Genomic DNA, 24633 nt, shown 5'->3' with positions numbered 1-24633 from the left:
GCAGCACTTGTTATAGCTGCTAATTATTGAATGCCATCTACAAACCGGACACACTGCTTTTTCCTTTACATAAAATATTTCATTTAGTCCTTACAACAACATTCCCCATTTTACAGATGATGAGAAAGACTCAGAAATACAGAATAATTTTGTCAAGGTCACACAACTACTCAGTGGCAAAACTGGGTTTTAATTCAGATCTGTCTTTAAGGCCATGGATATTAACCTTTATGTTGTACTGCAAGAGTAATTCTTGATTTTACATTTTGAAACACCTTTCTACACTATGGAATTTAACTCTCAAGGAGTAGTTTATATTCCCATTGATTGTTATACTGATGCTTTGATATAAAGAAGAATTATAATTATTTTCATTTTAAAGATCAGAAAGGTGAAACTTAAAGGTTAAATTAATTTTCAAGGTCATACTTGTAGTAAATGACAAAACTGGAAGTCCAAATAAAGTCTTTTAAAAAACATCCTATATAATAAAGAAGTAAAATGCAAATTGACCATCACACCCTCACACAAGATGGCCACCCCCATGTGATCAAAAGATGGCCACCACAAGATGGCTGGCAGGGGAGGGTAGTTGTGGGCGATCAGGCCTGCAGGGAAAGGCAGTTAGGGGTGACCAGGCCAGCAGGGGAGGGCAGTTGGGGGCAATTGGACTGGCAGGGGAGCAGTTAGGCATCAATCAGGCTGGCAGGGGAGTGGATAGGGGGTGATCAGCCTGGCAGGCAGAAGCGGTTAGGGGCAATCAGGCAGGCAGGTGAGTGGTTGGGAACCAGCAGTCCTGAATTGTGAGAGGGATTGGGCCTAAACCAGCAGTTGAACATCCCCCGAGGGGTCCCAGATTGGAGAGGGTGCAGGCTGGGCTGAGGAGACCTCTCCCCATTCACGAATTTTGTGCACTGGACCTCTAGTACATATATGTTTATTTAATTCAGAGAGGAAGGGAGAGAGATAGAGAGATAGAAATCAGTGATGAGAGAGAATCATTGATTGGCTGCCTCCTTCATGCTCCCACTGGGGATTGAGCCTGCAACCTGGTGTCCTGACCCAGGATTGAACTTTGACCTCCTGCTCATAGGTCAGTGTTCAACTGTTGAGCCACATCGGCCAGGTCAAACAAAGTCTTGTGGTCCCTACCCCATGACCTCTATAGTGGATAAGTCAGTTGAATTAGTTTGACTTTAGTTTCCTGACAGGTAAATCAGGGAGGGTGAGCTAAGTGATTTATATCACATAACCTGCCTTTTGTGTTTTGAATAGGTATTGCTGCATTATAGGGAAATTTCCTGACTGTATTCACTCATCACCTTTATTCATTACCTTCCTATCTAGACTGCAAAATTTAGGCTGACTAGTTCCAACAGTTTTCTGGAAACAGCATCAAGGAAGTCACAAACACTTGTGTGGTGGCTTCTTTTATACCTTTTATTTGTATTCCTCATAGTGTCCAATAATATCAACATCTTAGAATCTCATAAAATAATTTATTCATGCAAAATATATGCAATGAGATGATTTAAAATTATATAAAAGAAGTCTCACACAAAAATATGACTATAATTATACAACCTTGATTTTATTTTGACTTTTTGCAATGAATTGCTTTGAAATATATATATATATATATATATATATATATATATATATATATATTTATATTAAATGCCCAATGCATGAAATTCGTGTAAGAGTAGGCATTCTTTCCCCCTGCTGCTGGCACCGGCTTCCCTCTGGCACCTAGGACCTGGCTTCCCTCGCAGCCCCGGCTTCGTCCGATAGGTCGTCCAGTCTAGTTAGCATATTATGCTTTTATTATTATAGATATCTTTATTAAACATATATAGTTAAGAAATTTGAAAATAATTCTGAAGATAATAGTGTAATTAAAGCTTTAGATACAATGAAATGATTAGAATTGCCATTTAGGATGATTACTCTAAAGGTTGTGCATTGAGTAGATAGAATGTGAGAGATATTAAAATGAGAAAGATAGGAAGTTATAAAAATAAGCTTGGTGAAGTATAATTGGGCTTGAGTTACAGAGTTCCCACTTCAAGGCAGTATAAGGAAGACAGAATATAAAACAATAGATTACACTGATAAATGTACTCATACTGTATTTCACACAGTACTGTATTTTAAGAAGTCACTGAAATATTTTAATGAATTTTAAAGTGACTAGTTTAGTTAATAACAGCCATCTAGACAATCCAGAAAACCTGGATATTTAATAAAGTTATTTTGAACCTGTCTTATGAAATGCTAATGATCACAATCTAGTTTAAAGACATTGAATTATCTGGAAAATTGCCTAATGTTCATTTCATTTGCATAGGCTCTCAAACTACATTGTAAATGTCATTTTTGGAGGGAGTATACATGTGAATTTATCTCTGAGTGAGTGGGAGGGACATGAGAAGAGGGAAGGTAGAAGAGTTTTCATCTGAGTGTACTGGAGTTTTCTTCTAAGTTTTAGCAAAGTTTTTTCTCCTTTCACGTATCTGACCAAATGATTACTGCTTTGAATGAAGTTAGTAAAATCTTTCATTTCATTTACATTCAGGTAGAATTAATAATTGTTCTGTATGTGATAGAGGAATGAAGAAAAATTAAACATTAATAAAAAGAGGGGGATAAATTGGCTTCTTCTGAAACATGGGAAATTTCCAGGCAGTGACTAGATTGCCAGCTCCTTGAGGTGATATGTTCTGTGTAGAAATTCAGTGTATCCTAACATGAGGTAATAAATTTGTTACTCACAGGCTGGGTTAACCAGTGTTTCAGCCACTCCAAGTAAAACGTACTGAAGAACCAGGTGGAAACAGGGCATGGAGGAAACAGTGAGAATTTTGCCTGAACGAAGCTGCTCCACTGGAGGGAAGTGTTTTCTGTGTATTTCAAAGAAGCCAGCAACCATCACAGACAATGCAGCAGAAAGTTGTCCAGCCACTGAAGGAGAGGAATGCAAAAGAAAAAAATATTAAAGAAAGAGCCCAAGTCAGTGTAAGTGGCCATAGCATTTCTTACACATTAACTCTAGGGAATGTTTCCTCAACATTTTTTTTTTTCCCTTTAAACATTCAGGTGCTGGCTAACTGTGCTGTCTGACCATCCTTTGCAGAGGCTCCAGTAGGCTGTGGCTGCATTGCTTCCCTATTTCCTGACTTACTGGTCATATGGCCTCAGGCAAATTATTTAATCTCATTATAACTTTCTTCAGCTCTAAGATAGGGTTAATGATGATTACTTATAGGGAGGCTATGAAATTTATTTATTTATTAAACTAGAGACCCAGTGCACAAAATTTGTGCACGGGTAGGGTCCCTAGGCCTGGCCGGTGATCAGGGCCTATCAGGGCCTTCCTTCGTTCTGCGCCACCTCCCCTGGTGGTCAGCACATGTCATAGCAGGTGGTTGAACTCCCAGTCTCCCAGTCAAACTCCTCAGGGGACAATTTGCATATTAGGCTCATATATATATATATATATTCTATTAATTAATTTTTAGAGAGAGAGGAAGGGAAAGAGAGAGGAAGGGAGAGAGAGAGAGATATCAATTTGTTGTTCCACTTATTTACGCATCCATTGTTTGTTGCTTATATGTACTCTGAAAGGGGATCGAACTGGGAACCTTGGTGTATCGGGATGATGCTCTAACCAACTCAGGAACTGGGCTATTTAAATAAGATAATGGACTGGTATTATTATAACAGTTCCTGGTAGCAATTAGTAGCAATTATTATTAAAGCTAAAGCAATAGTTTTGAACTTTTATCCTCAGGTAAGAGATGTCACTTTTGATAACTATTTTAGCTATATAGAAATAAAAAATGATGTGGGGTGCATTTAAAATAAAATGATCTCCTCATAAGTTTTTAAGAGTTATTTTTAAAATGGTTTTGAAATAATCTGCAAGCATTATCAATCTTCAGTTGTCTGATATTTCTCTAATCATTGCAGAAAAAGTAAAGCAGCTATTAGAGAATTAAAGACTAGAAACTTCTGTTTAGGGAAAAAAATATTAAAGGTGAATTAACTAGGTAAAGTATATAAATGGAAGCAGCTTTCTCTTTTACTTTTAAGGAATTATCTAGGAAATTTTGGTTGAAAATGAGTAGAGATTTTGTTATAGATTTGTTACAGTTTATGTCTATTGCAACCATTCCATTTCTCAATTTATCATTCATATAACTGGACTTAATTCCATTGTTAAAGCATAGGCAAAATTTAGCTCAGTGGAATTTAGTTGAAATTTAGAGATAGTCACATCTTGCTAACTTGCATAAAATTTCAGATAAGACAAAGTTTTCAATTCAGAAAAATCAACCTAGTGCTTGTTTTGATTGATAGAGAAACTGGTAGGTAATTTTTTAAAATTATATCTCAGCATTTAAACGTATCAATAATAGTCCGTTCTTTACTGAGTTTCCAAGAAATAGAAGGCATATAAAAGGGAAGAAATATGAATAAGTTAGAAAATTTGAGAGATTATTTATTATTATTTTAATTATTTCATAAAGGCTCATTCATAATGAAGTAGAGATTTTGGTTTTGTAAATAGGTCATATAAAAAACATGAATTTCAGTATGATCCCCCTTTAAGGCCAAATTCATCACATAATTGCATTTTTCTAGATTTCTTGGCACATTACAGACTCATCAGAAAGAGCTAATAGGTCAATTCAATTTAATATTTGCTCTGTTGTTGCTATATACAAGGCATTACACTAGGTACAGTTGGGGGATATAAGATGAGCAATATCTATTTTCAGTCATCGCAGACTTATGTTCTGTTAGGGATATAAGAGGAAGAAGTTATTTCTAGATGGAGAAATGAGAGGAATCATTTTATGCTTTAAAGGAAGAAGGGTTTCAATAGGAAGAGGTGAAGGCAGCACAAATCGCATAAGCAAAAGCACAGAGTTGTGAATGTCAAATTTTCAAAATGGTGAGAAATTCAAATTGTTGGGAATCAGGGGAGAACATAAATTAGGGTCAGATCATAAGAGACGTTTAATATACTTTTAAGGAATTTTGAAATTACTCTGACAATGATGGACTCATTGAAGATATTAGACACATATGAAAAGATTAAAATTTTCATTTGAAATTATTACTATAAAGGCCATGTGCTGGTTGATAGAATGGGAAAGATACTGAAGGTTGAAAGATAGTTAGGATGTTAAAAATAATCTTGGTAAAGTACAATGGGGGCTTGAATTATAATCAGGACATTTACTTTCAGAAAATACAGAGAGTACAAACACAAGATTCCACTGATAAAACCACAGCATCTGAAGCAAGGAACATAGAAGCAGCAGATGTCAGTGTTGACTATAAGTCCAGGTGTTTGGGAAGATGGTAGTGACAACAATACAAATAAGACCCACAGTAGACACGAAGAAAATGAATTTGATTTTAAGTTGAGTTAGAGGTACAAAAGGGTAATCTAGAGAGCAGTGCTCAGAAAACAATTGAAAATGTGAATCATAGGTCAGAACAGTGGTTGAGTCAAGAGAGAAAGATAAATGAATCATCTACATAAAATTGGAATTTAGGGTCAGGGGAAATTGAGAAATGATTGAGGAAGGAAAGAAAATAACACCTAAGCAATGCCTTAAAAAATCTCTTCATTTAGTCCAACTGTGCTCAGTGGTTAGTGTTGACCTATAAACCAGGAGGTCACTGCTCAATACCCAGTCAGGACACATGCCTGGTTTGTGGGCTTGATCCCCATTGGGGGCATGCAGGAGGCATCCAATCGATGATTATCTCTCAATATTGATCTCTCTCTCTCTCTCTCCCTACCTTTCTGAAAGTAATAAAAATATATTTAAAAAAAATATTTGCATGTGGGGGCAAGAAAAAAAAAAGAAGTAAAATTATAGTTAGAGAATGTCTAAGGGAAGGTTTCAAAGAGGATTATACACAAATGGGCCTTTTCCCCTACTTTTTCTCCTTCACTCTTCTGTATCACCTCCTCTAGTACCTATATGTACTCAAGGCAGAAATCTGGGGTCCCCTCTCTTTTGCCCTATCTTCAAATATATTATTAAATTCTCTAGATTTTATTTCCAAAATTTATTGTAAATTAACTTGCTTCTCTCCATAGCCACTTCCATCATTCTAATCCAAATCATAATTTTTAAACAATACTATCTGCAACAACATATTAAATTCTGGTCTTCCTGTTTCCACTCTTGCCCATCTACAACCTGTCACACACCTAATAGTCAGGGTGATCTTATGTAAATGCAAATTCAATATTACTCTTCTGCTTAAATTTTTCCTATGGGTTTCCGTACAGTTAGGATGAAATCCAAAATCCTTAACATGACCTGTATGATCTTGCCTGTTCTTTTGACTTCATTCTAATTACTTGCTACTTTCTCTTCTCTGCTATGGTTCCTGGTACCCAATCCTTCACCATGGCACAGTAACATGACATTTGGAGCATCATAGAGAGAAGAGAGCTCCAGTAAGGAAAAGAGGTCATAAACACAGGAATGAGCAGCAGAAGGGCATCGGGATCTTCAAGTTTCTGGATGACATTAGAGCAATCATTTTAAAATTCTGAAGAAAAATGACTTTCAATCTAGAATTCTATGTACCCCAATTAATTAAGTGCAAGGACGAAAAGAAGACTTTTCAGTCATACAAGTTCTTGGAAAATATTCTTCCTGTGTACTCTTTCTTAGGAAGTTGCTAAAATATAAGTGATAATAGAAGAGGAGGGGTAAGTTAGAGATCTAACAGGAGATACACCTGGTCAGAGGGCTGTCGTTGAGACAGAGAACAAAGGCATGGGAGTCTGCAAGAAAATCTCCAGGGAAAGAGGAGCCTTGGTGCATTGCCCTATTTGTGTTAGCACTGGGGAAAAGTGAGTGATGGTATGATAAAACTGGCAGAGCAGTTTGAAAATTTAAGGAAAACAGTTTTTAAATAAATAAAAAATGAAAACTCAGATACTTTTTAAGTACATAAAATAAGATTTTATATGAGAAAAGTGAATCAAATTCTTTGGTTTTGTCATAGTTGTATGTATATAACTAATTATTGACTTAAATAAAAATATACTTATAATTATTATCTCTTAACTTAGACAAACAACTCCTAAATATTTAAAAATGATTTGCCAACAGGAACTGTGGATGGTGGAGAAAGCTGGGGCTGGAGACTGTTACTTCTTGTTAGAAAGCTTTCAACACTATTTGTTTTCTAAGTACCATGTTTCCCTCAATCTAAGATGTATCCAACTATCAGAAGAAACAGGTTTTTATATATCAGTGAGGGGGAAAATGCTGCCAATCCATTATAATATGTAACCCAATATTACAGATGACTTTATACATATGTATGCTTCTTTGGACCCAATTGTCTTCCCTCAAAATTCATATGTTGAAATCCTGATCCGCAAGATGACTTTGGAGATGGGTCCTTTAAAGAGATAATTAAGGTTAAATGAGGTCATAAGAATGGGGCCCAACTTCAGTATGACTGGTATCCTTAAAAGAATAAGAAATGACACAAGGTCTGTGCAAGCACAAAGGAAAGGCCACATGAAGAACACAACAAGAAGGTGGCCACCTGCAAGTCAAGGAAGAGAGGCCTTCCTCAGGGAAAAGCAAACCTGCCTATACCTTGATCTGGGACTTTTTCCATCCAGAATTGTGAGAAATACATTTCTGTTGTTTACGCCACCCAATTTATGGTATCGTATTATGGCAGCCCTAGAAGACTAATACAGGTATGTTTTGGTTTACATAAAAATTAAGTTGCTCAAATTACAACTCATATTGTCCATGATAATCATATGAACTTTGAAGAAAGCATTGAGCTGCTTAGGAATAACTTTTCAAACTTTCTTTGCTTTTTTATTTTAGAATTTGAATTCTATGAGAATCTTCTATAATACCCCTCATTCTAACTAATTTATGGTAATCTAGATAAAAAAACATCATGTCTAGCCTGGCTGGCATGGCTCAGTGGTTGAGTGTCGACCTATGAATCGGTTTGATTCCTGGTTAGGGCACATGCCTGGGTTGAGGGCTTGATCTCAGCCAACCAATTTTTTTTTCATTATTGATGTTTCTGTCTCTCTTTCCTTCTCCCCTCCTCTCTGAAATCAATAAAATATATTTAAAAACAAAAACAAACATCATCATGTGTACTTACCACCCTCACCCACTTTTGTTTTTGTTATCGCATGTGCTATGTAGCATTAGAGGCAATAGTTTAGATAAGAGATCAGCTATTATTTGTCTGTTAAAGGCCAGTAATAAATATTTTAGTTTCTGTGGGACAAAGGCAAATTTTAAAGATATGTAGATACTTATGTAACAAGAAATAGAATACATGTCTACATTTTTTAAAAATGGAATTCAAAATAATTCTTTTAGGGAGTGATGCAATTTTATTTAATTGGTGCTCAAAGTTATTTTTTCTTATTGTCGAATCAATTGCAATTGTTCATCTGTTAAAACAATTCTTAGCTTGCAGGCAGTACAAAAGCAAGTGGTAGGCCAGATTTGGCACATGAGTACAGAGGTTAAGTCATCAGCTTTTATTGCCTACTCCTGAATTTTAGCTCTGACCTCATGAGAAATTGTGGCATTTTTACCTGGGTCATGGCTGCCTGTACATGGGTATGAAATGTGAGAGAACAGGCTTCTCTCTCTGTCCTTGATACAAAGTGAAGTCCCTGACCAGTAGCATAAGGATCACCCGGGAGCTTGTTAGCTATGCAGACTTTCAAGCTGCACCCGAGGAGGACTGAATCAGATCTGCATTTAAACAAAATCCCTAGGAGATTCCTATACACATTACACTTTGAGAAGTACTACTCCAGCATAGAGCACTCTGAGAACTGATCTAGCAAAATCCAATGAAAGATAGTTCTCCAGACAATTTCAAGTGAATCACAAATATTTAACTTATTTATCCAGACGTTTTCAGGCAAAGCATATTTTACCTGAAGGATCTAGATAACTACATTTGCTTTTTATTTGCTCCTGCACTCTGGTGCCAGTGAAAAATGACTTTTTTGAAATTCAAAACAAAGTTTGATTCCAACCTAAATTTAATCCACTCCATTTTTATTCTTAACTTCTATGAGATCATAACTCGTCCAAAGCAGAGTGCAATTTATCAGAATATACACATTTTAAACCGCTAGTGGGCCTGTATTTACAAGATAAAGCACATGGTTCCAAAGGAGATATTATACTCAGATAAATAATGTATATTTTAATATTGGCTACGTGGTTGTAGACAAATCCATAAGAGTATTGAAGCTCTTAAAGTTTATTCTATTATCCTACCATGTAATAATTTGTCAAATTAGACCACAATGAAATAAAAGAAAGTCAGAATTTATTCAAACATTAAGGTTGCACTTACCATTTCGTACTGAAGCAAAATCCCACACTAAAAAATAGAAATGTTAAGATTCTTCAGTTACTGGCTAAATTTACTCACTGAGAAAACTATGGGTTTTTTTATGGGTAGTCTGATGCATGAGTCTCTGATATGTAACATAACCGTAAGTATGAAATTCTATTGAGTTCTTGAGAAATTGTCCTTAGATCCATGATTTTGGCAAGTTCCCAGAATGGGAAATTTGCTCATCTGAAAATATACTGGTAATCCAAAACCACTCTCATGGAGACACCTTTGTGGAAGACATTTCTCACCCACCACTAGAATGGCATATATTTTTTACTTATGTTGTTTCTCCGATTACTGATGTATTTCTTTGTTTGAATTGAGCTATCTGGGTTCTGTCTTTTGTTTCTCTTTAGATTACTGGAACTCATTTCAGGAGATTCAACTTCAGTTTGTGTTTTAATTTCTGAGAAAGGAACCGGTAACTCATTAGATACATACATGCACCTATAAAGCCATCAATTATTGCATCAGATGGTATACTAGATGGTCTACTTCACCTCAAATATAATTCCAACATTGCTGTCAACTTTAAAAATAGGAACATTAGCCCTAACCGGTTTGGCTCAGTGGATGGAGCGTTGGCCTGCGGACTAAAAGGTCCCAGGTTCGATTCCGGTCAAGGGCATGTACCTTGGTTGCGGGCACGTCCCCAGTCGGGAGTGTGCAGGAGGCAGCTAGTCAATGTTTCTCTCTCATCAATGTTTCTAACTCTCTATCCCTCTCCCTTCCTCTCTGTAAAAAATCAATAAAATATATTTTAAAAAAATAGGAACATTAATATGTTTTTATTAAGCAAATGAGTTAAACAAATGATTTATTCAGACTAGATATTTACACACTCCTTTTTTTTTAGTGTTCACAAATTTCCTTCTATCAGATATTTGCAATGGTTATAAACTGTGTTATTTCTTAGGGAAAATGATCAGTTCTGAAATTATAGTAGAGGAAAAGTAGTTTTGGCAAAGTAATCCTATTTTTTGTGAAGGTGATTGGATCCCTGAGTCTATTTTTAATTTATCAAGCACCTTTGTTCTAATAAAAAAAAAACCACAAAAATTTGTATCGCAGCCAATTATTAGAACTGGTAGAAGTTACTGGTTATGTAAAAACTGACCAACACCTTGGCCCTACCTACATCATACAGGACTTTGAGTTAGAATTTGAATTTTCAAGTTTTTATTTTAAAGAGGAAGGTCTGGCAGATATTTGAATGTACTTCATCCACATTTCAATCTAAATGTCATTTAAAAGCCAAGATAATTGCTACCCACTGTGCTGTACACTTCTGCTTTGTGTAAGGCTTAATAACAATCTTAATTAGGCTAATTTTAGTCAGATTAATACTTGTGTGTGTCAGCACTAACTACTAAATGCCACATACGGCAGGATTTTAATTAATGCTAAACAAAGGAAATACTCATGATGCAAACATTTTTGAACTAAAAAAGGCTAAATGAAGTATGTCCAATTAACATACAGATAAATCACAATGATATCACTGATTCTAAATTTTTGGCGAATTAAGGTTGACTTTTAAATAGCTAGATCCCCTCATATGTAATGTTAGGAAAAATACAGTCTTGATGAAACTGAGCATATCAAGCCTTTGTCTTTCACAGTTCTGGAAGTCTTGGAGATTTTTTAAATAGTACTGTGACATCCTTCTTTATTTCTTTAAGTGATAAACTCATGAATGTCATATATTGAATCAGAAGCCCCTCTTCGTTGCATTGTTTATAAGATAGACTTTACAAAGGTAAGTTTATTTTTTCCTTATTAAATTTTTAGTTTGACCAACTGACTGAGATTTCCCATTCCTCACTCTTATCCTGGGCTGTGATTATCCACATCAAACACTAGGCATTGGCATTGTCTGCACCATCTGCCTTCTTATACATGACAGTCCTGGAAAGAGAATGACTGAATGTGGAAGGGAATGGGGGTCTAAGGAGTAACTTTCCATTGCGGTAACAAAATAATTTTTTCATTCACTTAAGAGCCTTATTTGAAAATAACAGTAAGGATGCAAAATTAACACTGATAATTTAACTTATATAACCTAATAGCTATGCATAGCTGGGAATTGGAATAATGATGATGATGATGATGATGATGATGCTGATGCTGCTGCTGCTGCAATGGCTTGAGAATTAGAATAAGTGAATTCAGGTGACACATTATCTTTGAGATTCTTGAACTATCACATGCTGGTTTAACATGAGTTTAAGTGGGATCCACATATGAAGGTGCCCAGTTTCAAATTAAGAACTAACAAATATTTGTTTATTCATAATTTATACACATATATCACTCACATTTTTAAGGTACTTGACTTCAAAGTGGCAAGAAATTTTAATATTAGACTAATCCAGTTATGTAAATTATGATCATAAAGAGCCATAGGTTTGTGCTTATTTGTCCTGATGAAACATCAGCTTTTATAATCATAAGCAGAATATGGAAAACTTAAACATCTAGTTTAAAAAACGAATATCATCATATTTTTTTATATTCCCATAGCAAACTATTATGCAAATAAATGCATAATCATGTAAGTGAACAAATGAATGAAGTCTGGTTCAGAAACAACCAAATTCAGTATTCTGTACTTAGTAGAACTTGGCTCAGTTTTTTCAAATGAGTTGAGCTTTTTCTTTTTGCTGCCCAACAACTGTTACCAATCTTGAAGGGCAATGATAATTCATTAACATCAAACAATATATCAGATAACCCTGTCAGATGTCAGATTCCCTTTCTCTAGAAAAATATTTTATCTTACTTTAAGAACAGACATGATTTCCACTATATAAGATTGGAGAATTGTCCAAGAGAAAGTTGCTTATGTTTAAAGTGAATTTCAGATTTCCTATTCGCAGGAAGGGTTTTTAAGGTAGTATTTTCAACCATGTTGTGAAGCATATTTTTCCAAAAGTTGCCCAATTTAAGAAATTCTTTTTTTGTTTATTTTTTATATCTTTATTGTTGAAAGTATTACATAGGTCCTCCTTTTCCCCCATTAACCGCTTCCAGCCCGCTCAGTTCTTCCTCTCCTCCCACCCCCCCCAGGCCCTCAGCACCCCATTGTCTGTGCCCGAGGGTTATGCATATATGCATACAAGTTCATTGGTTGATCTCTTCCCAGCCACCTTCCCCTCTTCCCTCTGAGGTTCAACAGTCTGTTCATGTGTCTATGATTCTGGGTCTATTTTTGATCATCAGTTTATTTGGTTCATTAAATTCCACATATGAGTGAGAGTATGTGATACTTATTTTTCTCTGACTGGCTTATTTTGCTCAGCATAATACTCTTCTTTTGTAATTAAGCAAAATTGGAAGTTCAGACTGGATTTTCATGGTACTATATAAAACTGCAAAAGCTTTGCCATTTTGCAGTATACATTTACTTCCATGTTGTCCTGAATTCATTCTTTTTTAATTAGCGTGGTGCTGAGGGTATGTATAATATCTTACTTTTTTTATCTTCAATAATTCTGGGCATTCACTAAATACAGGTTTGGGGATTTCTATGTTGTCATACACAGAAAAAACACTTTTTGAGATCTAAGGATTGCCAAAACCTATTAATATTTATAGTTTGCCTAACCCTATTACAATAGATAATGCCAGGGTTTGGCTTAGGAAATAAATCAGAGAAGGTTATACACTAAAGGCCTCTGTCACTGAAGACAGCAAAGTAAGATAAACGAAGGTAAGGTTAGTCACTCTGAGTTCTTTCCACAAACAAATCTACTCTGTGATGTGATCTGGAGTAATCTTGTTGAGTAACAGGTAGCACACTAAAATGTAACTTCTATGAACAGAGAATCAGCAAAAAATATAAAAATGTATTCTAGAAGACTGCATGGTCTCCACAGATCTCTAAAAAGGAGGAATTAAGAATAAGAACAGGTTAACAAAGAGGAAAGAACCCTTGAAACGCCTGGCCCTGACTATTTCAAGGGAATTATTTCTCAAGTAGACAATAAGACATCAGATTACCATTATATAATATTTCTTAAGCGTTTCCAATTCCCTTTGCTTTCTGTTTATGCCTACCAAACAATTGCAACTGATGACTCAATACTAGCTAACATTTGTGGAGTTTCACAATGTGTCAGGACTGTGCTCCAGGCACTGATGTCATCCTGAGTGATTTCAAAAGTCTTACAGAATAGAGGGTTTATCTAGGGTGTGCCTCTCATTGCCAATAATAAGTGAATCAGAAGCCAAAAAAGGTTAGGTGGCTTTTCAAAGTCTCCCAGGAGCAGAGTAAGGGCTGAGATCCAGATCTCTGATTCTTAGACTGATCCTGGTTTTACTGTATCAGGACCTGTCTTCTTGCCCATGTCAGTGCCCAGGGAACACAGGGAGAGGAGAGTGTGATCAGAATGGGCTTTAGTTCCTTCTCTCCCATTTCAATCAGAAAAAAATATATCTTATGCTCCATTAATTGTGTTCTAAGTATAACATCCTAATTTTTTTTAAATCCTCATCTGAAGATATTTAATTGATTTTTAGAGAGAGTGGAAGAGAGAGGGAAAGACAGAAATATCGATGTGAGAGAAACACGTTGATTGGTTGCCTTCTGCATGAGCCCCGACCAGGGCCCAGGCTGGGGAGGAGCCTGCAACCGAGGTAAGTGCTCTTCACCAGAATTGAATCTGGGACCCTTCGGTTCACAGGCTGGACACTCTATCTACTGAGCCAAACCAGCTAGGGTGTCCTAAATTTTTTTTTTTTTTTTTTTTTTTTTTTTACCAAAAGAACATGAGTAGAGCTTTTATGTTCTTAAGCATCATAACAACAACAAAATGGTAATAATATGAGGCAAAGGATGTGTTAACTAACCTCACTGTGGGTAAACATTTCAAAATATGTGTACCAAATCATCACAATGTACACCATAAACTTACACAATGTTATATGCCAGTTATATCTCAGTAAAGCAGCAAAAAATGTTGGAAAATTATTGCTATATACCTTACTATTTGAAAAACGACTATACTGAAGCTGTGAATTAAAGTACTGATTTTTCAAAAACTTTGCTACTGGTTCAGAAATTAACTCTTTAGGTTCATTACTTATGTTAATTTTTAAGAACATACTCAACATTGACTTAGGAGTGAGGACTACTTTACTTGAAGAAGGATAGGCCATTTGGTGGTACTGGAAGTTTCACCATGTCTTTCTATCAGGTGTGTCTACTGAGAAGGCATAAAAGAATGGGAGGAAAATGGGGCAGATACCAATGTCTGCATAGAGATTACCTGCTATCACTCTCTCAAATTCACCTTCTACCCAGTTTGTCAAAATCAGACTTTCCTTGTAGAGCATATCTCCAGCTTAGAGCTCAGCAGAGTGTATTTTTATTTTAAAAAGTTGCAAATAATTTACTTGTAAATTGTACTTACAAATGCATGCCAACAGAAATGGTCCATCTCTCTTAGAGTGAAATAGGCAGGTGCTGAAATATTCCATACAAGGAGCCAGAATTAATAGTGGCAGGATGCTGGTGACATTCATGACTGCAATTGGCAGAAGAAATCCATCCAAATTCAGGTTGGAATTCATGGTCTGCAGATAATATCCTGAAGGAATCTATAGTTGAGGGGGCAAAGGAGCAAGCATTGACACAGTGGTTTAACTTTGGAGAAAGAATCCTGTAGCAGATGCTTTGTCTGTAACAGAAGATCTGAATGTTCCCTAGGTCTTCAAGGTCCCAATTATGAGCCCCTAAGGGCAGTAAGAGCTCTGTGTAGTCTACTGACAATACTACTGATTCTTTATGAAGGAATCTTTTGTCATCTAGTCTATCTTCTTAATTTTCCTATGAAAAGTAAAAATGGCCCTACTTTTGTGTTTAGGATGACACAAAAATCAAATAACTTCAGTTTTACATATACCTTTTCTTTGAATAATAAAGCAAAAACCAGTAGAAAGTATTAAGTGTTTTGTTTTCTCTCGGATGTAAAAAGCTTGGGGTTAGAATAGACCCTTTAATAGTAGTTTAGTAGCATGATTTTTTGCCATGGTGGAAGCGCATAACTTGTTAGAGGCTGTGTTTGTGGATTGGCCTCATTTCTAACATGAGCCAAGCAACATGAGAAAAATACATACTTATGGCTCTACTCTCCTTTTTAAATTTTTTTTTATTTGGGGGATATATATATATATTTTTTTTCCTCTTGGTGAGTTCCAGAACATTTCTCCCTCCCTCCCTCCCTCTCTTTTTCTCTCTCTCTTTCTCTCTCTCTCTCTCTCTCTCTCTCTCTCTCTCTCTCTCTCTCTTTCTTTCTCACTCGAGGTTATTTTCCCATTGATTTTTGGAGAGAGTGCAAGGGATGGGGATGGAATGGGGAGAGACAGAGAAACACCAACGTGAGAGAGGCACATTGATTGGTTGTCTCCTGCACATGCCCCAACCCCAGAGCTGGTGATAGAGCTTGTAACAGAGATATGTTCCCTTGACCAGAATCAAACCCAGGACCCTTCAGTCCATAGGCTGACACTCTATTCACTGAGCCAAATAGGCTAGGGCTCTCCTCTCCTTTTAAATCAATGTGTGGCACTAGAGAACCAGAAAGGGAACTACATGAAAAAGGTTTGTATAATAAAGTAGCAGATAAGGAAAAAGAGAGAAAGAAAGAAAGAAAGAAAGAAAGAAAGAAAGAAAGAAAGAAAGAAAGAAAGAAAGAAAGAAATGCTCTGCCTCACTCCAAGTCCTCAAATTTGAGTTAGAATGTCTTCATTTTTATTTTTTATTTTTTCTCTTTTTTTCCTCTTTTTTTTCTTTTTCTTTTTCTTTTTCTTTTTCTTTTCTCATGTATAGGGCGTAACGTCACAGGAAGGCCATAGTATTCTGCCACCCGTGAGGAGTAAGCCCAAGTTGCTGTTGGATGTGTTGTACACAGAGAAGCCATTCTTCAGGCGCTCTGCTCTCTCCACACCCAAGAATGTCTTCATTTTTAAAATAACTCAAATACTAACTAAAACTCTAAGCCTAACTTGGAACCTCTTATATTCTGAACCTGTTGTTAGGTTATAACTTCAGAACTAAAGCACATTGTCATGGAGAAGGGGTCCCTCTACACTTTTCTAGTTTATGAGCTTTGTTGGAATAATCCCATCTTTATCATTATCATTAGGAGAAGAGAATTTCTTTAATTCCCAGTAGCACACAAAGCTACTAAGTGTCTTGGAGGAAAAGTACACCCGAGTCTTGCTCTTGAGGAATGGATTCTGCAATTTTTCTTAATAGTGTGGGAACTACCTCAAGATTCCCATCTTCCCACCATCCTGGCAGGGCAGCCTTGCTCAAACATCCAGATGATAACTTCCCATTTGAAACCTTCACTAACTTCTCTATCATCAACTGTGCAATTTGAGAGGGTATAGAATCAGTCATAAGTCAGTACAGTTGTTAACCCACCAGTTGTACAATGAGCCTATTGCTATGTAGGAATGAACCACATTTTCAGTGAGTTTTTTTTCCTATCTATAGAAAATATGTCTTGGTGATAATTTATCTTCCAATCTTTAATTTGACCCATGGGGTTGTAAACAAGGATGTTTTGCTTGGGTACAGATGGCAAAGGTGAAGGGAACATTAGCTAGTTCAATAAACTTATTAGGCACATATCGCCCAATCAGAGGGAAATGAATGATGTATATATATATTTAAAAAGTGCTGGCAGCAGAACCACTATAAGACTGAAAGGCTCCCAGCACAACCTGGAAGTTTCTGTTACTGATTTCAAGTGAGAATTATTGTTAATAGGAATAAAGTTATTATCAGCATGAATCACAGACACAGAAACCTGTTAACTTAATAATGTGGCAAATGTACTATTAATCTTTAGTGAAGCAATATTAATATATTGCCTAATCTAAGAAAAGGCTCCAGTGTCTTAAAAGCTTGAAATCATTTTGCTTCTGCCTCAAGTTGTGAAATCATCCCCTTTTAAAATTTTAAATACTTTTACTTCAGACAAGCCTCCAAGTATTCAGAAATAATTGCTATCAATAGAGATTTATTTTCACCTTTGAATAGCCAAGGAATGTCAAATGGCAACATCATCGGCCTTCATATCAACATATTTTTAATGTATGTCTTGGAACTGAAGGTTAATAATGGCAACTAAATTTAAAATGTGAAATTCTATGATGTTTTATTCTTGGTTCTTTGATGATTTTTATACTGGTGATTATTTCTTCTGGAAGCAAAAATCTAATTCCAGCCTATCCCAATGGAAGTTTCCTTTGCGTCTCTTTAGTACATTCTAATTATTTTCTTTGAAGTTTATGATAAACATGACTGTATATAATGTGGAACCTATATAGTCTTTATTTTTAACCCAGCTGCAAGAAAGGAATTGTGGGTAATAGCAGAGTGTGGGAGTTGATATCAGCTCTGTGTTGGAATGGGCGCTATGCCACATACTAGTAAGGTGACCTTGAGCAAGTTGCAAGTCACTTAATGTCTCTTGAGCCTCAGATGTAGGACGACAGTATGAGCTATGTAGGCTTGCTGTAGGGATTAAAGTAGATAATGTGAAGTCATCTTTAAGAAGCTATGACACATATAGGTTGTCAATAAGTATTCATTTTGGTTCTTTGCAATAAAATGGGCCCCTAGATTTGGTGAAATGCTTTCAAATTAGTTTATCAGAATTTATTGTAATTTGTGTCAAATTAAAAAATATATGACATTTTTCAGAGAAGGCTCATTCAAAAAAAAATATCAGGTGTCACTACATTATGAAGATAAAGAATCAGTAATTTGTGTTACTTGTACAGAAAAGTCAAGGCCAGCTATAAATCACTTAGTGATTTTGTGCTCATTAATTTTTTCATTCTAAATTATTTTATGATATTAATTATCATATATATGGGTAATATTATTGGTTTTTTGTGCCAACTACTATTGTGGAGTCAGGAGGAAGTTTGAATCTACTCAGTCAGACTAGCTTTCATGCCTGTTTAGAGTAAGGGTCACCAAACTTGTCTATAAAGGATCAGATAGAAATTATATCCACATACAGATTCGATTTCAATTACTCAATTCTGCTGTTTTTATAAGTAGAACACAGTATGATAAACAAAAATGGCTGTTTTCCAAGAATAGCTATGTCCCTCCAAAATCACTTAATTTTTCTGAGCCTCAGTTTCCTTTTCAACAAATTAAGTGGTTGAGTAAGTTAATCTCAGTTTCTTTTCAGCTCTGTGGGCCTATGATATATCAATACAACTCACTCATTAGCCATCTAAATTCCAAGTTGGGAGTTAGCAACAAAGACAGTCCCAAATTTCTTCAAGCATTTTTATAATCATTTAATATATGAGAATATATTAAGAAATCATAATATTTCTTCACAAGTATGTTAACCTTTGAGCATTACTACATCAAAAATTGTTTAAATCGTATACATTATAAAAGATACTTTGGATTTAGTGTTTTCCCTCTGATTTCTCCACAGCATAGGGACTGACTGATTCACCAAGGAACTGCGAGTGGGTAGGGAGAGAATCACTTGCTCATTAGTACTTACACTTAAGCGTACAGTGGGGGTGGTACTCAAATCAGTCAAGCTAGCTACTTGTTAGTAGCAGTTTTTAAAGGCTTAATGAGGGAGGAAGGCAAAACCTTTGGCTAAAGGGAGGTTGGGTAATTGCTCATAGATCTCATATTTTTATTTGCTGCTCTTCTGCCTTATAACTATGCACTCTGAAGTATTGTCTGCACCTACCAACAGACGTTTATAGTTCTGTGGTAGAAACAACATAACAAGAGTCTCCTCAGGTACGCCTCTACCTGCCCCCACTTAGCTCTTGAAATTAGAGTCTGTAATAATTGGAAGCATTTACAGTTTAACTGCCTGACGAAATGTATGGGGGAGGTGTTTGCTGGGATGAAAACAAGTGTTTATTTGTTAATATGCAATTATTTTATTGTTCTTGTGGGTAGTACTAATTACCCTTCCTTACCTGCATTATGCACATTTTGTAAAGAAGCTGAAAAATGATGAGAGGGAGAAAGGTGAGGAAACATTTTGTCTCTTCCACTTGCAGCTCACTGTAGCAGCCACCATTTTTTTCCTTAGCATGGTCTAACCAGCTCGTCAAATCTCCACAAAGATGGCAATATCGTAGACAGCATGTTGTCAGTGCATTAACAAATACCCCAAAGGTTGTCAGGAGGGAGCAACCTGCAAATAATTGGAGACAGTATGTATTAGTAAAGGAATTGTTCTTCTGTTCCCAAGATGTCAATCAAAAAGATGACAATTGTATGGATGAAGGACAGTAAAGTGATTGAGAAGGCTTTAGCACCCAAGGGATTGAATTCAAAGAAACTAAGCTCTGACAAGGGTTCTGGCATTTTGGTGACCAGCCCAAGTGGTGCTTGACAGCTGATATAAAACATGAAAAAGGTAAGATCAATGGGAACATATTAAAAAGGGGAAGAAAGAACAAAAAAACACCGAAGTAAAATTTTTAGAATCTCTCAGAAGTCTCTAACTTTAACTCATTAATGGATAAAACAACCTGAACTTTCTTTTACAGTCTTAACACAAAGAACTGGTACAATTTTTTAATATAAAGTGTTATATAAATAATCTTCACTTGTCATGTAGAAGGTGGTTTCTTATTTTGACATGGACATGAAGGGAAATGTGTTCTCTGCTTTGACTTTATCCTTGAATTTCAGACATAAGGTTAAACTTTGAACTCTTCAGATGACTTTATACATGTTGATAGTGTCACTAAAAGTTCAGATTGGATTAGTGGGTTTTTGACTTTTTCAGTAGTTTCCTCTGAGTTTATATATCTGTTGCTTTAGTAGCAAAAGCATTTTAATGCTTTAGATGTTTGCAGTCCCTTACTGCTAATGATTTGCAATAGCATTGTTGCTTCTTTCATGATTCAGATTCCACCTTTTCTTGGACTCCTTTAGGATTTCCTAATACAGGAAAGATAAAAGACCACTGTTTAGTTAACAATTCAGTTATATTATTATGATTGTTACAATTTCTTACAGAACCCCTTTGACCAGATAAATCCTTTCACAAATTACATTAGACACCAAACCGTAGTTTCAGGGTAAATGGTAAAGTAGATGTGAAAACGTCTGAGTTTCTCCAAAGAAGACCGCTATGAAAACTCAAAGTAGAGTTTGGTTGTCATTTTGATTATGTTGAAGTTTCCTAGAATAAAATTCTAGATGAAATGCATTCTAAACAAGTTCATTTAAATACCATAGAGTTTTGAATTTTATATTTGAATGAAGAATATTAATATTGCTTTTTATGGTTAGAATGATTATATTGATTTGACCTGGTCTTTTCTTTGAGAATTGTAATAGATCTATTATGTCAGTCTTTGATTAATTGCGGAAGCTGGGGGCCTGGTAATTGAATATGGAGCCTTTTACCTCTTAGTCACTGAATCAAATCCAGTACAAATTATTAGTGACCAAGAATGATTACAGCAGTGGTTCTTTGGTGGCCTCTGTGAAGTGTGTTGAGAGGTCAAGTGGAAGTATGTTGGGTAATTGCTGATGCAAGATGGGCTCATATGTGTAGTCACTATTACCTCTTTTTAGTCACTATTTCCAGACACAAATAAAAGGCTCGGGAACTGAGAAGGTCAAAGGGACAGAAGCACCTATAAGTGGCCAACGTCTGTATCTCTTAGGAAAAAAGTAATAGGGATATCTCTTTATTATTGCAGGAAGAATTGCTCTCTTATGAGACTTTCCTAGCTATTTAAATTAGTTTACTTAAGGTTTTAGTAGGATGAGAACTGAGAATACCTTGATGAACAGACAGACTAGAGACTGAATTTGAACAGGTCTGGGCTAGGAGGCTTACCTTCCTGACATTTCCTTATAATTTTGTCTCTATTTCTTTTCAACCTGTTCTCTGCTCAATTCTTGCAAAACAGTGCTGGGTGGATAGATAGTAGGGTTATTACTGGAATCGATTCAACTTACTCTATACTTTCAAACAGGCTTTATTATTAAATGATAACTATTTGCAGGGTGAAAGACTATTTCTAAAGATATTTTTCTCCCTATATTTAAAATTTAAGGACTTTATAAAATAATTGTTTTAAACAAATATATCTGTTTCAAAGTTAATTTTGATCCACTCTTATGCATGATAAATTGATTACATTTATTATAATTTTATTAAGCAATCAAATACTGCTATCATATTATTTCTAAAGAGAGATGGCTTAGATTAGTGCATTTTAAACTAGCTGTGTTAAAAGCTCAGTTTTAAAAAAATTCTGAACTATCATGGTCAGTACATCTGTGAACTACAATAAAAATGACCTACCGAAAGAATAAAATAAGAAGCAAAGACATACCAAATATAAGTCCTTATATTTTTATTATTAGATTCAGCAGACATAAAATTCAACTTCTCATAAATACTTCTACATGTTTTCTCTCAGTGTCTGTATTTATTTTGTTGCAATAAAAAAACAGTTTATTGATCAGCACTGTTCCATGGATGAGGCTTTGAGCAGCCCTGTCTTCAACTGAATACACACTTTGAAAAATGAATTTATTTAAACAAGGAAAATTATATCTGATGTGATATGAAGCAATAAAAAACAAAATGGTTAAGAACAAGAAATGATTAAGCTTGAATGAGGTCTAAAATTTGAGCCAGCACTGTGAGTGCTCATAATCGATGCCAAATAATGTGTATGCACTTATTTATTCATTTAATATACTTATTAAGTACCTACTGTGTGCCAGGGACTTTTCTAGGCCTTAAAAATATAGCAGTAAGCAAGACCTAAGTTTTACTGGGGATGAGAGTAAGCAAGCGAGAAAATATTAGACAAATCCAATGATAAAAACAAAATAGATAAGATTGAGACCCATTGTGGGGTTTGGTGTAGAGGAGACTTTAAAAGTTGAAATTTGAATTGAGTATTGAATAGACCTGAAGTAAATGAAGAACTTTGCAGGAAGCATATACCAGGCATGTCATGAGCTGGGAGAAATTCAGGAACAATTAAGACCAATGAGTCAGTAGCTCAGTTAGTGAGAAAAAGATTGGGAGGAGATGTGGTCCAAGAGTTGGTCAGGGATCAGATGTTACATCAAGGAAAGGAGCTTGGATTTTATCCTCACTGTTAAGGGAGACCATTAAGATGTTTTATGCAGAGTTAAGATAACATATGATGTATATTTTTTAAAAATTTACTCTGAAACTCTGGTTGGATAATGGATTTTAGGGATCAGAGAGGAAGCTAGGAGACAGATAAAAGGCAATGGTGACTTGGACATAGTAGTGGCAATGAAGAGAAGTGAACAGGATGGGATGTGCTTTTGAACAATCAGTAGAATTTTATGATGTGAAAAGAGGTTGAAGAAATGAGAAAATTGAGGACGGCTACTTTTTCTATCCTGAACAACTGGGTGTTAGTGACTTACACTGAGATGGAAAAGATAAAAAAGGAGTAAGTTTGAAGTTGGAAGAATTAACAGTTGAATTTTGGTCAGGTTAACTTTGAGATTTAGATAACCAAGTCAAAATAGGGCCCTAGCTGGTTTGGCTCAGTGGAGAGAGCATTGGCCTGCAGACTGAAGGGTCCCAGGTTTGATTCCAATCAAGGACACATACCTCGGTTACAGACGCCTGGCCTTGGTCCAGGCATACCAGAGTTAACCAATCAATGTGTCTCTCTCATATCAGTGTTTCTCTCTGTCTCTCCCTCGCCCTCCACTCTCTCTAAAAATCAATGGAAAAAATATCCTTGGGTGAGGATTAAAAAAAAAGTTGAATAGGAAGTCAGTGACATGAGTTTCAAGGTGAGAGGAGAGGTCTATATGAAACTGAGCGCTTGGTATATAGTTGGCATTAAAAACTATGGAACTAGAGGTTACTTAAGGAAAGAAGGTGGGAAGAGAAGAGCCAGGGTCCCTGGAATGAATCCCAGGGCTCTGCATCAATTAGGAGGAGAAAACTTAGCCAAGGAGGTGGAGGAAGAGTAAACAATGTGCATTGTAAGTCAGAGGGCTGGAGAAGTAATAAACCTAAATTGATCAGCTGGACTGAAAGAGAGCCAATAAGCTAGACAGAGAGGGCAAGCAAAGAAACTTATAGTAATCTGCCTGTCTTATCAAATCGCAGAATTATCACTGAAAACTAGGAGTTGAAAACATCTCCATCTACACATCACACTGCCTCCTTGGATTAATCCATTAAACTTAATAGAAAACTCATGCCTCAGTACAAATAGTTTTGGGTGTCATGTAGACTCAGCCTTTAAAAAAATCCATTGTCATTATAATTCTCAAATTGCTTTTCTGCACCAGGAGCAGAAATGGGAAGTAACTGAGACTTCAAGCTCCAGTTTAAATGTGCAAGCACACCAGGCGTGCACATTTTAAAATAAAACAGATGAGCTATTTAAAATGTTTTATTGCAAAACTTAAAGATTGTCACCATTACTATTTAAAAAAAAACTTTAGAAAGCAATTTTTCTATTCTTTGTACCTTCAAGTCCTTGGCTCTGATGTTCTGCTCCTCTGACCTTCCTCTAATCATGAATATCTATGCTACTTAATTATAATAAAAAAGCCTACATTGCACTCTAGATGGTAGATGCACATTTTTTCTTCTTTGGTCACCTGCCAGTTCTCAAAATTATAGCAGTGGGAAGAAATGCAAATGAAGGCCGTGCTTGACAGCTAAACATAATGGAATGCACGGTCCACATTTGAAAAGTTACCTTAAAATAAAAGGTAGCATATAAAAAAATCATTTCTTTAAGGTTACCTATGGCTTTGAATTACAGCTTTGAGGAATTTCCAATTTAGTCATCAGAGAGGAAGAAGCCAAAATAAAGATTATATACTTTGCGAGAGGGAAGAGTTTTACTTCCTCAGAGTTGGGTGATCTTATAACTTGGCAACACAAAACAAAATGAAAAAAACTAAATATTCACTTTATAGAGTATTGTGTATAGCAAACCAGTGACAAAAATTTCCTGTTACACTTTTAATAGCAGCTTATAAATTTTTTGGTGAATGTCCAAAGCAAGCTTACTTTATTGCATGTTAAAAAATTTAACATGTGGATCACAATAGGCTGGCAGTTAATGACATATATCTGTATAACTTGATAATTTTATTTATTTAGATGAATATTT

At 35.7% G+C, this 24633-nt stretch overlaps 1 protein-coding gene across 1 annotated transcript in view; it reads right to left on the bottom strand.

The window, feature by feature from the left end:
* Nucleotides 1–24633, bottom strand: part of SLC15A5 (solute carrier family 15 member 5) — a gene marked incomplete at both ends in the record, with an annotated part of 76627 nt that overhangs the window by 29278 nt on the left and 22716 nt on the right. Inside the window, 3 exons of the mRNA XM_081080797.1 lie at nt 2776–2964; nt 14871–15057; nt 19444–19664. Of these exons, the coding sequence (XP_080936923.1) occupies nt 2776–2964; nt 14871–15057; nt 19444–19664 (597 nt within the window). The remainder of the gene's footprint in view (nt 1–2775; nt 2965–14870; nt 15058–19443; nt 19665–24633) is intronic.

The sequence above is a fragment of the Myotis nattereri genome (genome assembly GCF_964212035.1).
Source record: "Myotis nattereri genome assembly, chromosome: 2".
Taxonomy (NCBI): Eukaryota; Metazoa; Chordata; class Mammalia; order Chiroptera; family Vespertilionidae; genus Myotis; species Myotis nattereri.
The sequence above is the reverse complement of the archived record's forward strand: the minus strand, read 5'-3'. Positions and strand labels throughout refer to the sequence as shown.